The sequence below is a fragment of the Lates calcarifer genome, linkage group LG20, assembly GCF_001640805.2.
Source record: "Lates calcarifer isolate ASB-BC8 linkage group LG20, TLL_Latcal_v3, whole genome shotgun sequence".
NCBI classification, from domain to species: domain Eukaryota; kingdom Metazoa; phylum Chordata; class Actinopteri; family Centropomidae; genus Lates; species Lates calcarifer.
Genome location: NC_066852.1, coordinates 2,791,546 through 2,814,164, shown reverse-complemented (window position 1 = coordinate 2,814,164; position 22,619 = coordinate 2,791,546). Strand labels below are relative to the sequence as shown.

The 22,619-nt window shown below is 40.0% G+C and overlaps 1 protein-coding gene across 2 annotated transcripts in view; it reads right to left on the bottom strand.

The window, feature by feature from the left end:
* gtf2ird1 (GTF2I repeat domain containing 1) overlaps window positions 1-22,619 on the bottom strand; it is a 29,331-nt gene that overhangs the window by 5,081 nt on the left and 1,631 nt on the right. For both annotated transcript variants that reach the window (XM_018693786.2, XM_018693785.2), the window contains exons 2-20: window positions 17,997-18,126; window positions 17,471-17,612; window positions 15,796-15,972; window positions 15,451-15,634; window positions 13,178-13,491; window positions 12,512-12,607; window positions 11,544-11,627; window positions 10,757-10,940; window positions 8,139-8,164; window positions 7,270-7,396; window positions 6,625-6,668; window positions 6,282-6,362; window positions 5,208-5,351; window positions 3,314-3,367; window positions 2,773-2,853; window positions 1,996-2,179; window positions 1,784-1,845; window positions 647-718; window positions 150-417 (exon numbers count right to left, since the gene is read on the bottom strand). In XM_018693786.2, the coding sequence (XP_018549302.1) occupies window positions 150-417; window positions 647-718; window positions 1,784-1,845; window positions 1,996-2,179; window positions 2,773-2,853; window positions 3,314-3,367; window positions 5,208-5,351; window positions 6,282-6,362; window positions 6,625-6,668; window positions 7,270-7,396; window positions 8,139-8,164; window positions 10,757-10,940; window positions 11,544-11,627; window positions 12,512-12,607; window positions 13,178-13,491; window positions 15,451-15,634; window positions 15,796-15,972; window positions 17,471-17,612; window positions 17,997-18,122 (2,450 nt within the window). In that variant the 5' untranslated portion in view covers window positions 18,123-18,126. The remainder of the gene's footprint in view (window positions 1-149; window positions 418-646; window positions 719-1,783; window positions 1,846-1,995; window positions 2,180-2,772; window positions 2,854-3,313; window positions 3,368-5,207; window positions 5,352-6,281; window positions 6,363-6,624; window positions 6,669-7,269; window positions 7,397-8,138; window positions 8,165-10,756; window positions 10,941-11,543; window positions 11,628-12,511; window positions 12,608-13,177; window positions 13,492-15,450; window positions 15,635-15,795; window positions 15,973-17,470; window positions 17,613-17,996; window positions 18,127-22,619) is intronic.

The following is a 22,619-nucleotide window of genomic DNA, read 5'->3' as shown; positions in this document are numbered from 1 at the left end:
CTGAAACTTGAGAAGTGCGGTTTCAGTATCTTTAATTCAACGATCAGCGATGACCCCGTCTATAACATGCAGCGTATAGTATAAGTTATGTTTGCTTCAGACAACTCTGTACTGTCCTAACTGTTACTGTGAATGACACAGGTTCCCACCTGGTGATGGTGAAGCTGATTTTATCAGCCACTGCCAGGATCCTCTCCAGGTTCTGGGAGCCGAAGGTGCAGGGCTTCCTGAAGGGGATGCCGGGGGGAAGGCCCTCGATGATGACCGAGTCCGGGTTGTTTTTGATCCTCTTGTAAGGCACTTGGACGGGGTACTTGATGCCCAATGCCTCCCCATACTTCCTGTTGAACAGATCTTGGACCTGCTCTCGCAGTGTGTTGGCCAGGTCGATCCTGGACAGCTTGGACTCCAAGCACTCTGCAGACGGGGGACAGAAGGCACTTTGAAATTTCATCTAAATAAATATCCATTCCAACAATGCACTTCCTCAGAGTGCTGCAGTTATTGAGCCTTTTTCATTCTTTAGTTTTAAAAGTGAGGGTGATAAATGTCAATACACAACACAGATTTATGTCTCAACAATGCACTGCATCAAATCCAAGCTTCAAAGTGATGAGTGGAAGTGAAAACTGAATCCCGAATGTACCTGAGAATCCAGGTCTCTTGGATACAGCTGCGGTATCCTCTGTTACTGATGCTGCGTCCTTGGCATCCAGCTCTTTGGAAAAACATTTAAAGGTTAAACTTTTGTTTTTGTTGTCTCTTAAGATTTACTACAAACACTAAGAGCTCCTTGTTCCAGCAGCTGAGCTTTGTTCACGAATAAAAGGTAGCGATAGCTGCAGGAAATCCCTGCAAGGACTTTCTTTTTCCTTCAGGTTTTAAAAATAAAGCGTGAACTGGATTTGACCTCATAATTTCAAGGCCTGCAGAGGACAGTGCAAATAGTCAAATTCAAGTCATTTTATTTTTAGCGCCCACTATCATGAACCACAAATCACATATCACAAGCTTCAAGGGGCTTAACAATCTATACAGTATTAATAGCATCTTAAATTATGAGCTTCCAGATGGTAGAATTTATCTGCATACAGCCTTAGCCTGTCAGCTAAGATACTACTTCATCTTCAGAGCTCTCACTAATGCAGTCTGTGGGAAGGATGCAGGTTTACATCCTTTAGAGATGTGTACTGTATATAATATGACTGAGTTAGGTCCAGATACAGTGACGATGATGAATTCACAGTGTCTTTATTCACTAAAACAATGGTGCAAGCAGCTGTGACAGCAGCCATTACAAACACACAAGCTGTTGGTGATCTGGTATGCAGGAAAACACTTCACTGGAGCTCCTGCTGCAATTTGCAAACTGGTCACAGTCTCAGCTTGCACAATCTAAATTAGAAATGACTAATGTTGACAAAATAATGGGACTGGGAAAATGAGCAAATAATTACAAATTCATGACCATGACATGCAGAGTGGCTTCATTTTTTCAGCAGGGCTTTTAGGTAAATATGCCATTTACAGCACAGGGATAGTGAATAATAAAGCTTCCGGATTTTTTGTGTTGGTGCAATTTTCCAGGACTAAACCCTAATGTATCTAGGGCCTGAATTTCAACAAAACAAAGCCTTTTAATGAAGCCTTCCTGTCTGGATAAAAGGGCAAATAATACATAATATAACAGTGGACGATTTGCTGTCATTTTTCAGTTACATTCACTTAAATACATTATGGCTGCATGCCTAACATCTCCAACAAGAAGATAAGATGGACGTACCTGAATCACAGACAGGGATAGAAGGCATTTCTTGTTTTACTTGCTCAGTTAACAGCTCAGGTCTGGAAACAAACAAAAGATTAGTAGAATATTTACTGTGCAGTGAATCAGCAGCTACATTAAAGTGTCTGAAGACATCCCTGTTATACTAAGTAATATGGACATTAAATGATAAACATAGTATACTGTACAGTGTCTTTACACGCTCTTACCTTTTGATAACAAACTGGATCTGACTGCTAGCAGCCAGGATCTTGCGTAGTTTGGCTGCTCCGAAACAGTTGGGCCTTCGGAGGGAGATCCCCTCCGGCAGCCCGGTGACGTACAGATCCTCTGGGTACATCTGGAACTTGGAGTAGGGCACCTTGGCTGGTTCAGGAAGGCCCAGAGCTTCAGCTGAGGAAGAGGAGAAGGCAGAGACAGATGAAGACACTTGCAGGATAGCCAGACTTATTTGGAAGACGCTACAAAGGCGGATGGTAAAATTACAAACCAGTCAGTTGTAAACATCCAGTTTACAGGCTGACTGGAGTGAGGGCCTATTACCACCAGTTTTGCTCTTATCGGCATGTTTCCTGATCTCAGCAATTACCTTGGTGATTATACTCTTACCATTATCAAACCAAGCAAAACATTGTTTGGCTGATACCTAATGTTGTTGATAGTCGTCTGATGTTGATAAGCTGCTTCCTTCATACAGTTTTTATCTGCTATGAAAACACAAATGCTTGATACCTCTTTGCTTTAACTCCTCTGATGTGAAATTTAGATAATTATTTTTCACCTCCTCTAATTTACCCCACATTGAACAGACTAATTCCAATGTGCTAAATTATTTAAAAAACTTGAATGTTACAATATTAATATTTGAATACTTTAAAAGCTTAGCTTTTAATCTCTGTACACTGGTAATGGGTGTGTACATGTGGAGGAGATCAAAGTCTTACTGCAAAATGAGCAGACCTGACAGAACAGGTACAGGTACTTACCGTACTTCATGCTGAAGAGGCTCTCCACTTGTCTCCGAAGCTGAAGAATCATTTCACCAATGTCCTCCACCAGACTCCCCGCTGAGCGAGTCAGACAAATGAAAACACAAAAACATTTACTCCATGAGAGAGAATTATTTCAAGGACAGCTCAGGTTAGTGGGAGCTCACCTGTGAACATTACTACTTCTCCCTTCACCAACTTTATTTTGATAAATGCCCCCCGTCCTACACTGACCTGGTAATGACAAACTGACTGTGTGGTGTATTAATCACCGGAGACCATAACAAATGGAGGTAAGAAAGAACACAGGTAAAAGTGCAAAAATGGGGTTGAAAAACAAAGTTGGAAGTAATTCTTGAGGTAAATGTGACTAAAAGCCACAAAACTACACTGCACCTGAGGTACAGGCTAAACAAGATTCACTGTAAATACAAGTTCTAACTTTATCATAACTACATGCTCATCTCACAATTACAAAATCCTAATTATGTTTTTATGGTCTCTGCACGCAAGTGTGAGAATTTGATTTTAAACCTACCTTCAGAGGATCTTCTGATGCTCTGAGAGGCCGCACTGGGTGACACAGCTTCAGCTGCAAGGCGCAAGAAAAAGGTGAGACGGGCAAACACACGGCTACTCTCAAACATTTACACAACAAAGAATTCAAAGATGTGATGAATTACTCCAATGCTGTTCGTGTCTTGATGGTTTACTGTTCACTGACCTCAACAGACTTTGTCAGTAGCAGTTAACAGTGTGGCAGATGAGGTTTGCTTTGAGCATTCTCCACAGTTTGTTGCAGTAATTATTACATTTGTATAATGTGCCTACTTGTATATACACAAAGGACAAACTAACAAACAACATACAAAGGTAAGCATTTTATACAGTCTGTCGTCTTTCAGTGGAATTGTATCATGACGATACTGTATGATCACGTCAGGTAATTAGTTCACAAAAGTAGTTTAAATTAATGGTTCCAGGCAAACTAATTAAAAACTAAATGAGCTGTCAAAGTTTGAAAATAGTGTAGAGGTTTTGCATTAAAGTAGAATACAGTTGTGTGTGTGATATTCATCTCAGCCATATCACACAGACCAACCGCAATACAATGCATATGGTATTTATTTCTTGGTGCGAGCTTGGACTCACACACTTTGTGAAACTTATTATTTGAAACATGATGTAACCTCAGCTTAATCACCATAGCTCCTGATGAGAGCTGTAACAGCAAGTAATACAAAATGTGACATTTGCTGCACTTACCTTTATTTTCTTTCCTTTAGTGGTCATTTGTGAAAGAAAAGAAAACTTAAACAAAGCACAATCAAATAAATAAAATAAAACAAAACGCCTCTTGAAAGCACTGTATGCTACACCCAAGATCACACTGAGTAGACTCTTCATTCTCTGCAGCACTGGTATAGCACTACCTTCAAATGTTAAAAAATGACCTAATTCACTGGTTAAATGAATTAAAAAAGAAAGAAACATTAAGTAGATAACAGAGTACCACATGCTCAGTGCAAGCAGTTTGCCAGAGTTCCTTTAATTAACTATTGGCAGTTCAACAGTTTCGGCGTCAGTGCAAGAACTTTCTTACTTAATCACTAACAAACTCTTAAATAAACTTTTAGCCTTTAACCACTGAGCACCATCCTTTAACCATATTTTAATGCGTCTTCTGCGCAGCTTAATTACAAAAATGTACTGTAAACCATTTTTTAAATAGGTCCGAATTTATTTGCTAAACGAGGCGAGTGGAGTTTGAGAAGAGAGTGTAGTCTACTCAGAGGTTCTTGGTAACTTTACTCTAGTCTCCTATGGTTTAAAGGGGAGAGCTGTTTCAGTCTACAGACAGGTCTGTGTTAGACAGAGGTAGGATTCAGGTGTCAGGATGTTCTGAGGAGCATTTTGGTCTTTCTAATAAGATCTAACACTAATTGTTGTGGGCAGCAGGACTAGAGGAGAATACAGCTCAAAATCTGGAAATGTGCACAGTGCATCAGTTTTGAAATGACCAGAGAAATGACTTTCAGTTTATGCTCTGACGTAACGACAGAGGTGATCCAGTGTCAGATGCTACAGCTGATGCATGGTGCCTTTAACAGATGAGAGCTCTGTATGACTGAGGGAAGAGAAAAACTACAGTGGGTCAGACTTGGGGAGGTGGGATCTTTAAGGTTGGGGATGTGTCTACTCAGGTTTGGGGGAAGTGGGAGTGTGGAAGATAAAGTATCTGAGAAAAGTGGTTTCATACGTGCTGCAGCTTATTTAGCACCCTAAAAATGGCCACAGTGTGCGGGTGGCAGTGGTGGGCGCCGGACAGCACCAGGCTGGTTGAAAAGCTGTGGGTGGAGCTGCCATTCCAGGAGCTGAGGTGAGAAGGGGGTGGATGAAATGGAGGTGGAGGCTGACGTGGCTGCAGTTACCTGTGTGATTTTCCATCGGGTGATGGGGAGCCGAGGGAGCAGGGGTGGCGGGGGGAGCGGAGGGCGAGGCTGTGGCTGGACATGCTGCAGCTGAGACAGGCTCGGCCACAGACTCGCTGGGCTCCTCCCCACTCGTACCAGCATCTGGAGAAACATATTTTTTTTGTCACCACAAGAGAGCAACAAATATTTCCTGTATTGGTTTGCTGATCTCTTGTGATAGTGTGTGTTTGTCTGGAAACATGTTGCTACTCAGAAAGACTTTACAAACTAATGACACCACACAACTCAACTCAAAACAAGAGGTAAGAAGAGAAGAAGAAATATGCCATTACAAAGGTTAGGGAAGCAGCTGTAAACTACTTTTTATCTGAGGTAGAAAAGTTGTGCAGAGGAAACAAAACAAGCCCTGCCCTACTCTAAAACATACATACAGACCACACACTCCTGAGATTCACATTTTATAGGAAGTGTTTTTAAACAGTGCACTTTTCTGTGCATGGACACTTCCCCAAACTTTGTTAGCAAACATAAAAATGGAATTTGAAAAAGTAAAAGCTGTGCTTGCCAAGATGTTCATTTATTAGCCTAAATTATAAACTTGGCTCCAACTGACATGTATCAGATCCTCACTGACTCCAACTCTGTGGTTTCACTGTGTGCTTATCTGCAAATAAAATTTGGGTGCTGTTTGAAAATGCTAACCCACAGAGGATGCAAAATTTAACAGCAAAGACTGTCCAAACTGTCTTCTCAGTAGCAACATGCAGTTAGTCTTTTAACTGAAAGCAACTCACAGCAATGATTACTTTTTGCCTCTCTCAGGGTGGGTAAAGATGAGCATGCATTGTGCAGTGTACTGATACTACAGTGCATAGTTACTGAAGTCTGCAAAATTCAATTATGCAAAGCTGCTACAGTATAACTGGAGAAGGGACAGCAACAGATGAAGACTGTGAAAACCTGTGATATGTCAGTGACAATCTATGAAAACCCATCTCTGGATACTGTGTTTATATTTTGAGAAGTGAACAATTTTCAAAGCTAATGGCTGCTCAGTGTGTGCTCACTTACCTGGCACTGTAACTTGAATGATTTCCCCATCTGGAGGCTCTGTTTTAATCCTTTTCAAAGGAATGCAATCTCCTGAAGGACCTGTGGGGAATGAACAGTTCATTCTGCCTGAGTTCCCATCAGCCTGTGGCATTTGTGTTTTATGGCTGTGTTAAACAGATTTAAGTCTGCAATAGAGTATGTTTGAACTGAATGGTCTGCAAAACACGGTGGGGTATTTCTTCAAAAGATTTCCAAGGAGTGTTAACACTGCTTTAAAACTTTCATTCAATACTCAGGGCTGAAATATTTTGTTACTTCAGATGGCAAAATACCATAAGAGTTATTTTTATAATGCACATACCTGCTTCACAGTCAGCTAAGGGACTCACACACGCACTTGTTGATCTGTGAAGTGAAATAAAAAACATGTGGGCGATTAGCAAAAAACTGATTCATTTCTTTCTGCTCAGCTGACTTCTCCAAGCCTGTGTGGTGGATACTGTTCAAGGGTCAAACACTGGTTAGTTACTATAGATACTTAAGATGAATGATATTTACAGATTTGTCTTATATTTTGCTTCATCTACAGAGCAACATGACGACTGTTATTCTCAGATTTAAGTAACTTGCACGCGATCTTCTCTAATGATCTACTGGATAGACGTGGCTCGGTTTCCCTCACCAGCACAGACATTATAAAACTATAGCCCCATTACATATGCACTCACCGGATATAAAGAAGAAAAACCACCAAAATGAGGCCAAATTAAAATATGAATTAAGAGCTGTCACCAAAATTAAGCTTATCACAGCCTGTGTCACGGTAGCAGTGTAAATGATATGTTCCGTAAAGCAGCATATTTAAACAGTTTAATTTAGTCCACACTATGAGTAATGCTGGTTATAAATGCAATATAATTTGGCCACATGCCACTGCCTCATATTTCCACATTATAAACAAAGTCTGCGGGGGAATGTTAAATTTCTGTGTGGGCTGTGCTCTGACCTGCTGCTGTGAGGATTGCTGACCAGCTCGGCTGTGCTGGGCGGGATGCTCAGATTGTCAGGGAAGCTGTCTTCAGGCGTGGAGCCCAGGTCGTGCTTTCCCTCCTCCCTTGCAATCTTGCCAGCAGCTTCAACAAACAAGAAGAAGAAGATAAACAAACACTGCATCCCATTAGAGGAGAACATCTGTGGGGTTAGATATATATATAAAGACTTGACAGGGCCAGTTACTGTAATTAATCGTAAAGATCCTGACAATCGTATGCTAATGCCTGGGGTTAGGCATCACATTTTACCCAAAGTTCCTCTTGAAAATATGTAGATCATTTGTCATTTAAATTAAAATGCAAAATATAGTTGGAAAATTGGTCAAATTAGCATCAATTTTATTTCAGTTTTGGTTGGTTTGTGCACACTATAGCTAATGGACTAATAGAGAATTTTTGAGGTTGATAATTATATTGATATTTGAGAGCTTTAAAAAACAGATATATATATATATATATATTAATTTTCCTCTGTTCTCTTTTTGTGATCAATAAATGTACTGGTAAGGACACTTTACAGTTACAAGCAATAGTGATGAAAATGTTTGGCATTTGCTGTATATGATGCTAATAGTCAGTCTGGAAATGCTGGGTAAGCTGTTCTGACAAATACAAATGTCTTCTCCCTTTTTGCTGACACCATTTTTCCAACGAGAAAACGTGCAATTCTAGAAAGAATCAACATTTTCCAGTATAATTAGAGATATTGGCACGAGAAAGCATAATAGACAGATCAGCTGTGTTTTATTAATGAGGCCAAATCACAGCTCATGTGCATGAGAACATGGTATTAGAACAAAGACTAAATTAATCACACTCTTACCAGTGAAAATCCTTTCATCAAACATTCTGCAATATAAAAAAAGAAAAAATAAGCCATTAGTCACTGAGTTCAAAGAGCGTTCCAGCTCTCAGGGCAAAAATCATGACGCAAACACTGAACATATGGAGGAACACATCATTAACAGCTCTTTACGCACATTCACTGCTCTTTAAACAATCAGTCTCAGTCAAACAATCAAAGTAACTGAGTCATTCCTTTGTTATCACTGAACCCTCTGACTAAAAATAACTGTGAGGATGTGATATACTCCTGGACTGCTCCTCCCTACTTCTGGCATCTGCTGCCGCTCAGTCTGCCACTAAGACATTCTTCTCCAACTGCAATCAGAATTAATCTTTAGACACAACTATTTCTTCAAGTCTTGTTTATTTACATCTCTTTGTAAAACCTTTCAAGATGGAAATTTAACTTCTGAAACTTCCAGCTGGTGAAGATGGGTACCATTTATACTGTACTGTATATTTATAATTAATTTACTACTTTATTAAGGCCAGATGACCCACTTTTATATTTCGGGGTCACTGCTGAACAAGACTAATGGTCCTCAGGTTTTACATAAAGTTACTAACACACCACAAACAACAGTTGCTTTTCTCAGTATTTTTTTAACAACTAGTGGGGCAAAACTCTAAAGTTTGGTCTGGAGGAAAGACAGGGTTGTTGTCTAAATCAAAATGGCTCATTTCTCATTCGTCTGTGCCACACAGCTCAGAGAAGTTTTTACTATTTCATGCCATCCATCCTCCTTTCCAAGCACAGATCTTCTCGCCATATGTTCAGGAGCTGAATGAAAACTAATGGTGGAAGTAGTTTTTCACATGATTTAAAGATAGTTTTGGACATTGCTGTGACTAAAAATTAGTTCAACAAACTCATCAACAAACAGAAATTTGAAACATGGCTCATAGCAGATAGTTGGTTCACCTACAGGTTTTTATTTATTTTTTATTTCCCACTTTCAAACTTTTTTGTCTCAGATTTATATGAATTTATCTGTATAACATTAAACAAATCTGGTTCCAGTCAAGTTATATCATCAAACACATATTCAATAAAGTAAACCCTTTGCAAAGTCAGACTCTTTATGTGTGTATGTGTGCACATGAGTGAGAAAACAGAGATAGAGAGAAAGTGCACAATACACATACACAAGTGTTTATTTTGGCCAACTGACAAAAACTGTCTGTACCCAAGATAAAACCACCCTCTCTCAAAACCACACTCTCGCCAAAAACTATAAAAACACATCAGCGAACCACATCCCTGAACTGGGTGACATGTTCCTTCATTACAAGGAACATGGGCAGTGTAGTTTATTTTGACTCAACCTCACATATACGGTCTACTGACATAAATACCCACTAGAAAACCAAATGCGTTTGAAGCTGAAAATTGTCACTGACAAATGCACCATTTACTCCTGTTTGAATAATGTTAGCTAACAACTGCAGTGCCCTGCTGTTTGAGGACATTGCTAAGCTGTCTTTAAAATGGAAAGTATATGATTGTGACCTGTTTTTAAGATTTACATCTCTAGTAGAAGCTGAAAGGGATTCACGGAAATAAAAAACGTATAGAATAAAACACCTTTATCTTTTAGGAATGTTAGGCTGTTAGCATGCATTTTTTAAGGCATCTTTTGATGACATGAAATGTTGAAGAAGTAAGATTTTCTGAAGATGCTGTCACTAGATGAAAAGTTTGGGAGCACCATAGTCTTAAAGATTCATCCTTTTATGACCATGAATATTTGTTAATATTTTTTTATTATCAAAACCCAGCTGGTGTTGATCTGAAATTAAACTGCTCATAACATGGAATTAAAATTAGGTTATAATTACATGTGATGTTATTTGGGCATGACTAATGACAAGGCAATATCTTTAAATGAAAACAAAATTTTGGGTTCAATTAAAGCAGCAAATCATTAGAATTAATGATCAGTTTGTAAAAAAAATGATGATAGCCTTGTCAATAAAGAACATGCCAAGAGAGAACATCAGGGCCTGCATCTGGGAAATCTCTCAATGACAATGGGAATCTGATGTAATTCTGAATTAATCACATTTTCAATCTTTCCTAATTGTATTAACACTAATGAGCTGCCTGCAGGATTCGTGAAAAGATGTGTTATCTCAAACAAGGCATGGTGGCTCATTTAAATTAGCTTAAACAAATGGATGGAAGAGCAGCCGTTAGCGCAACATGCTGGCAAGGGAAAGTCATTTGGGACATGAATGGAAATGGTTTACCAATCAGTGGGACATAGTGTGCTGAAGGAAGCAGACGTTTAACAGACAGATGGCATAGGCCGGCTCAGTTGGTAGCCACTTATTGAAAATCTTTTCTAAATAAAAGTTTCAGAAGCAATGCCATACTGTAGCGTGGTGGCAAGGAGCTGGAGGATAATCCACTATTAAATGGGTAAACTATTATCTGCACTCAGTGTAAAGTAGATTTAATTAGACTTTGATGGGTTTCCTGCAGCTGTATGAAACTGTAATTTAATCCCAAAGATTTACACCTTCCTAAAAAGGTATATCATGCTAACTACATTCAAAAACTTGCAGCTCTGTCTTTGTGAAAGTATTCCTTACCGTTTGACAATGAAGCGGATTCCATGGCGCTCGTCCAGGATGCGTTTGAGCTTGGGAACTCCGTAGGTGCAGGGCCTCTTGAAGGGGATCTGGTCTGGGATGCCTATGATCTCCACGGCCCCCGGATCACAGGCTATTTTGCGGTAAGGGACAGGCACCATGTGATCTAGACCCAGGGCCTCAGCTGGAGGTAGAACAGAAGAGTAAGCAACCACACAATGTCATGCTACTGAAAGAATATCAGCGATTCACTTCAACTCATTTGTTTCTGTACAAACAGCCTCCACAGCCCCGGAAGATAACTCCAGCTAAATGAGAAATTAAACTTTGAGGGAATGATAATCTGGGCTGTGGGCTGGGATAAAGAATTCTGGATGAGCCATAATGTGGAAATGCTTTTTCCCCCCAATTTGTGGAAACTGCTTGTGTACACACAGAATCTACAGTATAAGTACAATTTAGCATCCTTTGAGTACTTATGCAAATATTTCAAGATGTCAACTTGTAAGCGGCTGTGTTCTCCTTCTGGCAGAGCTCTTCCTCAGACAGTTTTTGTTGAAATTAACAATATATACAGTGGTTACATATGTGCGCCTTGTTATCACTGAGGAAAAGATGATCAAACCAAAGCAGCGACCTCAATCCATCAACACCCATAGATACGCACAGAATCATCACTGTGCATGAACAATTGCATGAGGAGGCAGAGATACTTTTATAAATTGCAGCCTATATGTGATACTGAAGCCCAAACACAATCATAATGCAGAGAGAGGCTTTTTCTCACCATATCTGCTGTTGAACAAAATCTGAACACACTCTCTCAGTGTGTTGATGTCTTCAGTTTCCCGAATGAATGAGTCCCATTTTTCTGCAGGGAAAGAAGTAAAACAAAACAACTCCTGTCCAGTGCTTTATGTACAAGAGAAGTTCATTGGAGATTTAACATTCAAATTAGCTTTATTTCATTGTAGTGCTAAGGATCTGAAATTAATCTTCTCCATCTACTCAATGTCGACTTGGGAAATGACTGCAATCTTCTTAAAGGATTACTGTTGACATCTTAGTAGCTTAGCCCTTAATGGTTAAGAGTTAGTAATGTTCAGCCTTGGTTCAGTAAACAATGCTTGGCTACTGTGTGAGCCAAAAAAAAAAACAAGCAGAACAAGGGAAAGCAGAAGAAAAGATGTAAAACAATATGTACAAAATCTGGATTTTAACTTCTGTCATTGTATTAGAATTTAACCATGTGACATCTTATAGCCTTTTTACATAAACATATACATTCATGTACAAATGTATATTAATAAACATTTTTAGTAAAATGTGGTTGTTGAGAATTGTAATCACTGTTTAATGAGTGAGCTTTACAGCTGAGACACAAACTTGATGGTGCTCTGGGATAAACTGTTTTGTCATCACAGTTTCTAAACCCCTTCAAACACAGGCAATATTAACACTGATATATCGAAATATGTTTTCATTTTCTTGCTGAGAGTTAGATAAACAGATCAATACCACTTATATCTGTCTGTTCAATATGAAAGTAATTCACAAATTACATCTTATTTGTTAAACTGCCTGAAACTGAACGTTAGTGTAGTGTACAATGCCAGTGAAGCATTGACAGTGTTTTATGAGACTCTGAAGCTACTTGCAGAGGAAATCTGTGGGAAATATTGGAAACATTTATGCAGTGCAGGACCCTGACACACAGACACACCTTTATCTTTTTGCTGATATGTTAAACCTTACCTGATTTTTCGTGCACGATGGAGAAGAGTAGCCTCTTGGAGATGTGGATGCCAGGAGGGCTCTGCCCTTGCTCACCAGGTAGTCTTGTTGTCTCATCTGAAAATGCAAGGCCAAATGAAATATATTCAGTTCAATTTGCTTTCATTCCACGAAGAAATGTTCACTTAGCATCGACACATTCAGTAATTAGTTTCCCCAGCGTTCAGTGTTACTTGAGTAACTTCGTTAATTAACTGTAAAAGATGCAAAATTACCAGTATAAAGATTTAAACCTTCTTTTTCCTGGACTTTGTTTGTATTGTTTCTCTACATTTTAGAGGTATGACATCTCTTGTAGAATTTCAAACAAGAGTAAGTGAATGCACCGGACTGATGGAGGCTGTGAATTAAATGATTCCTTTGGAGATATGAGCATAATAGGAAATGTGCTACAAATAATGAGCTGTGTAATAATCTGACTTCAACGCACACTGTAAATTTACCATCATTTTTTCACACAGAGATTTCACTTTAGCAATTTTTTTGGCTTAAAAAGCCTCTGTTCTGCTTGTATTCAGGATCTGCCTGTTTTCAACTGTTAGTTCAATATAGTATTCACTGTTAACGTTATTGGGATATAAATGCCAAGCTAGCCTTATAATCATGTTCCACACATGCACACCTTACCATTGCTAGCACAGTCCTTGACAGACATGTTCTTGTCTGTTCCTGCTGTCCAGCTGGCCACTCTGTCTTTGCCCAGGTTGAGGAGAGACATGGGCTTGAAGTCCAGCTTGCCATCTGGGTGGGGTTTGGAGGACATGGGCATGCCGTACAGGAAGTTTGACAGAACAGAGTTGCTGGAAGTGGCGGGACTTGATGACGTGACTACCTGGGCAGCAGTCTTCCCAGTGCCATGGCTGCTCTGCGTCATGGCAGTGGAAGTGTTCTGATTGACATCGGTGCTGGACTTGGATTCTCGAGACAAATCTTCTGCTGGCCTGAGCGCAGAGACAAAATCAAAATCAACAAAGACAAAAATACTGGCTAGAGGCTGCGCTGAATCCTAACCAGAGCATTTGATCTTTTTGGAGGGCTACATAAATCACAGCTTGACATCAAACTTTTTGTTTGCCAACTCCATCACTTGCCAAGCATCTCTTGGCTTACACTGTATGTGCTACAGCAAAAGTGAGTGGGACAAATGCATCTGTTCCATTATGACATCCCCTTTCAGAAGTATTAACTTACAGATAAATGAAATGAGATGATGGTGTGCCTATGTAATATTTTCTTTGATGTTTGAACTGAACAACAGCTCCTCTGTTCTCTCTACCTCTAGTACTGTAGTTTTTAAAGAAGAAGTGGCACAGAGCCCAACACAAATTAACTCTGCACAACAGTCGCAGTGTTGCATGTATTTTCAGACTTCATATTCAACTTCATTATATTGTGGTAAAGAGAGGAAACCCCCAATTTGTTGTGGGCAAAGACATGTGACATTTGTTATCAAGGGAGCATAGGAGAGAGTCTTATAACAGCAATGCACTCAACTGAAACTGAAAAAAACTTTTTTAAAACTAATCTAATTACTTCTTTAGCAGCTGATAGGTGATGTAATGAAACTTTAATGAGCCATTCAATTCTTTCCAGTGCAAAAAGCAAAAATATATTATTTTCAGTCTTGTGACATCAAATCTGCTGATCTTGACCAGCTGGACTTAAATGTTTATTTGCAACACTGGTAAAGCTTCAACGCAGCAGGAAGTCACAAGATAATCACACCCACAATCTTCCCACAAACTGGGGGTGGGGGTGGGGTAGTGACATGCAACATAAGGTCCTCAGCCAGAATCAAACCGGGGATGTTGTAATTACAGTATATGGTATGCACCATTAAGTGCCCATAGATTACTCTGTAACATGAATGCCTTATTTCTTACTGTTGACCTGGCAATCGTCGTAACAAAAACTAAACCGCTGCCATAATAACTTCCCAGCTTTCTAAAATCCCATGTCATAGTATAATAAACTGTTGTGTAGCGTTTTGGCATCTGTTAAGCCTTCAGATTCATGGGGCTATTACTCAAATTGGACTTCCTGGATCATATTTTATTAATAACACAGTGCTTTGAGTTTACTTTTCTATGCAGGGCTGTTTTCAGTCTGTAAGGGATCTATTTAGAATTTATACTGCTCTATCTTAAAGATGTATAAAGTAAACTTCAGGTCATGGAGACATGTATCTTGCTCACTAACTGGCTCTACAGAGATGTTAACACACACACACACACACACTAACAGGGGAGGGGAACATGGCACATGTTTTTTCCTCACACAAATGTGTAAGAGATTGTGCCCAATTCCTACCAACCAGATTCTGAGTAAGAGGCATCAGATTAGGCCTCTGTAGAATTACTAAGCCTCAGTGATGTTGGCCAGACTCAATATTTTCCCTTAACACATATTAATAACAGACTTTTTGTTACTTGTATGACTGCTGTTGGCAAAATTCACACCACTGCTCTTTGTCCAGCATCTGCAATTGATCCTGTTAAACGTTTCCAGTTTTTGTATTGTAGTATTGTTATGAAGCAAACATGTTCTGGAAAGACTGACCTGTAACCTGAGGACGTGTTTTTTCCCCCAGCTGAACTAAACCCCTGTCTATCCCTAATTAATACAGTACAGTCTGTCTGCTACCAATATCTGACTACAGAAGATGCCAAGGCAGCTACATGCTCCCAGCCAAATACAAGTATGTGTCTCTGCAAAGCATTAGAGGCTAAATTGAAATGCCAAACATCTTTTTTTATTCATTATGGAATGATCCGATGTGAAACATCTGGTTTCATAATCTGATACATGCGTTCAAACAGAAGTCTGTTATCCCAAACAGCAGTGTATTGTTCAGAAACATCAGAAACATCAGGCACCAGGCATTCACTTCGCAGACTCACCGTTTTACTGTGAACTGGATTCGGTGGCTCTGCTCCAGAATCTTCATCAGTGTCTTGGTGTCATACTCAGAAGGCTTTTTCAGGGTGACTCCCTCAGGCAGACCGTGGGCCACCACACAGCTGGGGTCCTTCTGGATCCACTCATAAGGCACAGGGACCAGGCTGCTCTTTCCCACAGCTTCACCTGCATATTGCATGAGCCAGTGTGAGTACTTTCTAATATATCTTGTAATAATAATAATACTGCTCAGCTGAAAAGTATTTAACGATCAATTAATCCTTGCTTCAGGTGTAGTTTCAGGCAGAACTACAGAGAAAAACATATTGCATTTGGTCCCTCCTTACTGTAAAGTACAGTGAAGACTTCCTCCACCATCTTCCTCAGAACAAAGATGTTGGACTGAGCGTCTGATGGAGCTCTTGGTTTCCCGTGCTCACCATCCTTACTCAGTTTGCTGAGATCGCCTTCCTGGTCTTTGGTATGGGCATTTGCAGTGGTCAAATTTTGCAGACACGGCACCCCTGAAGGCAAATGACAAAAGTCACATTCCAGAAACAAGCACACATGAACACTGCAGGTGCTTGTGGGCGCAAGTGACTTGCAATATGAGTTTGGAGAAAGTAAATGTTGACTCTAAAAGAGTCAGTGCCTCGACTTTCAAGGTTCCAAAGAAACAAAAAAACAAGATGATTGAGAGACTTATTCCTAAAAGTAATGAATATGTCACCTTTTGAAAAATAGTGCAATATAAAATTAATGACTTGTTTGTCTTGGAATGTGTCTGGATAAATGTAAAGCATCTCCAACAGTTGGTGATTAAGTAGGCAATGAAAAGCCACTAAGTTCAAATCTTCCTCATTTGTTGTAGTTGAAGGCCAGCTACCTGAAACCATAAACAAAGCTTGACTTCTATTCTAACTCTTTACTGAATAAAGCAAACTGGAGCTACTGTTTCCTGTAAGGCTGGAAAAAACTCATTTCACCTTGCATCCTACAGCCTGATAAAATTAAACTGTGTAATGGGAGGTTGCAGCCTCTTAAATTGGTGTTAATAATCAGGGAAACATTGAGGAGTCTGAGAATATTATTTGCTGTTTTACCTTAGAGCTCAAGGTCAACAGGCAGGGCTAAATGTACCAACACTGATTTCTCAAATGTGACTCAGCTTACAGCCTGGCATACTAGTTTGTTTATTGGAAATGAGGTCTGAAGGAAAGAGTTTAAAATTTGGGTAAGAGATATGTTATGAAAAGGTGTGCTCCTTTATTTGGTTTAATTCTCTTATAGGGTGACCTTGACCTAAGACTGCCAATGTAGAGAACAGTATAGTGAGCTCATTGGTGAAGTGTTAAAACACTTTCTGACGCTACTCAGGTTGTTTTCTCTGCGCTGTTAATTATGTCATTGCTGTCATCAGATCAACGTCGGCTGGTAGACCATCCATCATAAACATTTTCAGTTTGCTGCTGCCTTCTATTAAATCAAATTTGAGCCTTGAGATGAATGTATTGCTCTGCGTTATAACTTTTATTCTTATATTCTATTTGTCTTCCTGTATTTTTGCTTTTTTTTTTTACGTCAGTTTATGTGTTTCTTTTACACCTCATCTTAATGCTTTTCCAGTTTTATGTAAAAAGCACAAATAAATCTGATTTTGCAAACTTAACACATAAAATGGTTTTGCCAAATGAGATGTGACAAGACTGTTTGTTGATATCATTTTAACTGATAAAAGGCAAACTGTGCGAAACTGCAACTGCTTTGTTGATTCAATCATTTTATGTCCAAGTAATCTGATATCAAGCAAAAAGTGCGAGCTGCTGCAGTTTTTGAGGCTTTTTGGCTGATTCGGCATTCGTGTGATCACAAACTGCAAAATCCTACAAGGGACAAGTCTGACGCAAGTGCAGTTTACATAACTGTCTCAGAGCTGTAGTTATAATGAGAGTGATCAATGCTCTATTGAGAATGTATTATGGAAAACAACATTCACAGTTAACAGGGGAGAGCAGAACGTACGGCAAAACTTGTAGAAATCGGTTTGGATTTCCCTCCTGGAGTTGAGGAACACTCTGCCCTTCTCTGTGCCGACGGCAATCACACTGTCCTCATGTACGGTGACACACGCCACCTCAGCATTGAGCTTAGACATCGCCATGCACTGAAAAACAAAGACACAGGCATCATTTACTCATAAATCAAAACTAGAAACTCTGAGGGAGTCTCAAGAGTTCATTGAGAAAACTGATTACTAGAAGAACTGCTTTCTAATTCTCTTGGCATGGGAAAAAAAGATACTTAATTCCACCCTCAGACACTTTCACATGGTTATGCATGTCATCAATTTCTGATGTTGGATGCGTATTCACATAAACAAGAAATATTCACCCCGAAAAACACACACACAAATTCAATGTAGCTGCTTATTAAGACATGTTGGGGTTCATTTTCACTCATTTGCCAAGATCAGTTAATCATCATGACACCACAGACTATGAATTTCCAAAATGAAATGACGCTGTGTGAGGCTTGCTTTGGGACATACCACTGAGTCCAGGGCAGACACCAGGCTGGTGAGGATCTCCTGTCTGGCTGACACCAGCGGGACCTGCGGCTCACCCCGGGAGTTCGTCCTGATACCATCACATGCCAGCTTCCTCATCTGAGCCATGCCTCTGCGAGGACAGACACATGAACACAGTTTAGACAGGCAGCCACAGTGTGATATCGACAATCCCTGTGTGTGTTTGAGCACGTACTGATGTACACAAGCAGCAGCGAGTGAGCGGCATTCAAAGCAGGTTCTTCCGACATCATCTGGTTTGACTTTACGCAAATACAAGCTTTTGTCCAGATTTCTCATCTGATACTGGAGGCTGGTGGAGGAATGACATGAAGAAGGGTAGAGGCTTCTTCCTCACCTAGCATGCTTATTTCATAGTAAGAAGACTGAGTGTACATCTAACCCAACAGCTCTGTGAGGCTTTATTTAATGCTAATGACATCATGTCAACATTTTCACAACAATGGTGATTTTAGCAGGTCCTGTTTATGATGTTCAATACCCCCTAGTTCAGTCAGCCTCAAGGTGACACAATTTTAATCATCTGAAAAAAGTAAAAGATCACTAAAGTCCTTAGGCTGCATCCTCTAGGAAACACTGACATTGTTACTCAAACTTCATGGTAATCCAGTGTCAGAGGATCAGCAGTCAGTGGGGCTCATCCTCTGACTTTTCAGAGGCAATCCACCCTAAATCCTGCTAGACCATCCAACAGCCTGACCCTGTCATCCCCAGAGCCATACTGCTAACATGGCTAAAAGCCAAACCCATCTGAAATCACCAACGTATAGCTTTGCCTTTGTCAACTGGGGCTAATTAGAGCACTTGGATGATGTCACATGAAGCCATTTATACTTGGGCATTTCTCTCCTTGACAGATGGTGCAGGAAAAAGAGATACCGACTTAAGACGACCGAGATAACGTTCCACAACCACTGCAGGTAAAGTACCGTGGCATGCAACACATCTGAAGAGAAACTTCCAATCAAAAATTACCTCAACTCCAAATGAAAAGACAGACAATGTAAATAAAAGTAAAGAGGCAAACAGATAGGAATTGTTAAAGAAAAACTGCTCGGCTAAAGCCAGGCACTATGTTCTCATGGCAACTGAAACCCGTCTCCTTGGAAACTAATCTCGGGGCATTTGAACAATGCAGCTCTGGCCTTTAATCTCTCCAGACACTGGGAGCCATTATACTAGCCTCTGGCAAGCCCAAACCACTGACTCAATAGAGAGAGGACAGAGAGGTAGAGAGAGATAGACAGAGGCAGAGAGAGAAAAGAGGAGGGTGGGTGTGGCGGGGTTCAGCTGCACCAGTCTGAACGTGCCAAGTCTATTGGCCATCTAAATCTGCCTCCCCTGAGGCCACAGCAAACATTAGCCCCCTCCTAAATTATTACGGCCTCGAAATAGATGGCCTCTTTCCCTCACACATTTAAAAGGCAAAGGAAGTAGCGAGAAGGAGAAAGGTTGGGATAAGCACAGGCTCAGGATAATGCCATGTCAATTGCCTTCAAAGAGGAAGCTCAAGCATAATGTCACGCTGCTGTTATGGTTCTCAGTGAATATTCAACAGTTGAGCGTGGATCAACATTAATAAATAAAGCAACACATAATACCCATGAGTCTAATATGAAGCTGAAAAAACAGAAAACTGAGATTTGTTAATGCCGTTGCTTTGTTGATTGTGAATGACGCAAACGTTGTGGACATGCCAACACTATTCACTGAGATTTCATCCAAACTGTCACTCTGACAGAAGCTCACTTATTCTCTGAGTACACGGAAATCAGACGGCAATCCTTGTTACTGGAAGCTACAGGTTTTGTAAGTTGTTTAACATCATGGACTTTGCCCTTTCATTTCTGGCTTTAGGACACAGTGGTGCATTTCTACAGGACTTAATAAGTATATACACACTACAAGGGCTTCTGAAAAATCACCTATATCACAGACATCTCTAGCTTCCAGCCCCTTGATGTTTCTATTGTTTCTTATTACAATGTATGCATCTGGCAGGGTTTTTCCTGCATTTTAAATTCCTTGGCCGTCTGCCTGAGTGTCGTCTGGAACTAACCTCTAAGTGAATTTAAATTTGCCCAGAAACTGCATAAAGCCTGTTTAGGAGGACCCAAAAACGACTGTAATGCCATTAAGCTGTTTACTGACAGAGGGGTACTGTGCCCACAAATCCAAATAATGTCAGTATCGACACAGGTCAGTCAAGGTGACCAGTGGCGTCTTTATGTTCACATAAACCAAAAAACAGAGGCAGGTTTCACAGCTCCACGCTGGGTTTCTTTACAACAACAAATGTGACTCAGGGATCGGGTCATTTGAGTTCTTAAAAAAGGACAAAACAAGAGCACATGGATTTGAAAGGGGCATATTTACAACAGCGATTAACTAAGGTCTTTAAATAAGCCATTGTTTTTTCAAGTATTTACACTTTACCTGTTCTATTCTACATGAGTAGCAGACATGTGTTGTGGTACTGTGTGTAATACAAATGACTTAAAAGCACTAAATATATAATCAAGTTTAATGACGACTGAGCTGGATTAAATATCATGTTTTAAAAATGCACTTCAGCCAGTCATGGACATATTTTATGCTGTTTGCCCTTGTATCCTCATTGCTCTTGTTGACAGTCATATAGTCCAGTATAACTACAAGGACAGCACTTAGTCTACCACAGTGTGTTTTAAGAGTACCGCATTGCTACTCCTTGTAAATTCATCAACACATCTTTTTATGGCACTGTATTTGTGGCTCGAGGTCAGCGCTGTTCTTTGGTGTCATCACTGATGAAACAAGCCCAACTCACTCTCTCACAGTAAATCTAAAGGCCTGTGTGAACTGCTAGGAAATTATTATACATGCGACTATATATACACCTTCAAATGTAATAATGTGGTGACACACACGGTCACCATTACAGATATGAGTTTCCAGGATGTGGAGGTTTATGGGGACTTTAAACACTCTGCTCACCCACACAGGTGTTTTCAGTTGTTCTGGCTAATTAGACCTCTGCTCAGGTTGATGTTAGGCAGTGCAAAACTAAAACCAGGCAAGGTTGCAGTCTTAACCAACCAAAATAATTGGCTGCGCTCTATTTGACTGTGTCATGTGATATTAATTCCCCATCATCATTAAATCTCTATCTTAGCACTATGCTTTTATGAGTGAATCCCTGTTTTGTCTGTATTTTGTGCATGCAATTCAGAGCACGTGGGTGATGCATTCCACATTTCCTGTCAATGATTTCACACTTCTCCACTGGTCCACACATAGTATTTACATGCCAAGAAATGTCACTGGTGTGTTTTTATGAGAAAGGATTTGCATTCAACCCAGTCTGTCAGGCCTCGAGGATACACACAATGCCCTTTTTGTGAGAAACACTGCGTGTAAACAGAAACTTTGTTTACAAGATTAACTCCACAGGGTACCTTTGATTTCTTCTTCGCTGCTTTTATGTGCTGGCAGTGACAGTGTCGTAATTTTCCATTTGGCTTTGGCTGCAAAAAGCCATGTGAAGTATGTTTATTTGTCTGCATTGTTTCTGATGCTGTTGGTACTTGTGTTATTTTGTTTACATGCCACACAGCTGGCTTTAACAGGCACTGTCAGGTTCTGTATTGCACTCAGTGATATAGGTGTAACGTGTCCTGCCCTAACCAGTGCAACAAATCTAACAGGAGGAGCAGAGAGATGTCAATCCAAGTGCAGTTCCTACATGCCCATTAGGTAATTAGGCATGATGAGGGAAAACACCTGTGTGGGTAAACCACAGGTATACTGGACCCTTAGGACAAATGTTTTGTGTTAAAACTTAATCTGTTAATCCTTTGTTGCTCAATTTCTTTGATGGATAAAGTAACAGTTGGAGTACTTCCCTACAGAATAATTATAATATGCATCAGTCTTCACTAAACATCAGTAAGTGGATCATGGATGATGGGTTTTAAAGCAAGCAAAGAAACTTTGACCTACCTACAACAACTTACAGTGAGTCAGGGTGCGGTAACTTATCATTTCAGCAAACAACAACGTAATCCTTTTGTTTACACCCTGAGACTGAGTCCACTGCCTTTTGGGAATGCCATCACTGATGTTATGATTTTTAACTGCAGCAATACCAAACAGGATTCAATGGTAGACAAAGGACCAAAGAGATCAGTCTCACATAATACAAATAAAATGTTCAATCACCCAGTGCAGGCTCACATGACAACACTTCAGCTTGATGTATTGTATAAAACTTCTGCAGTTATGAGTCGTCCTTTAAGCCCAAAATAATATAACACTGCAACCAAAAACACTCAGTAATAACTGGTCAAACCTCTTTACAGCAGAGTGTGTTTATCTATACCATCATGCCAGCGATTCAGGTTTCCTGTAGCCATGAATTCAGAGGTCAGAGAAAAACAATTTAGATGAACAGGAAATATACGTTATGATTGTCTCATTTGCCTGATATAAAAGACAACGACTCTTTGTTTCAAAGGAACAGCCTGCAAGTGCTGCACTTTTTGTTTTGTTTTTTTACTGGGATATTTGTGATATAAGGTCATTTGGAACCAACAGATAGCTGTT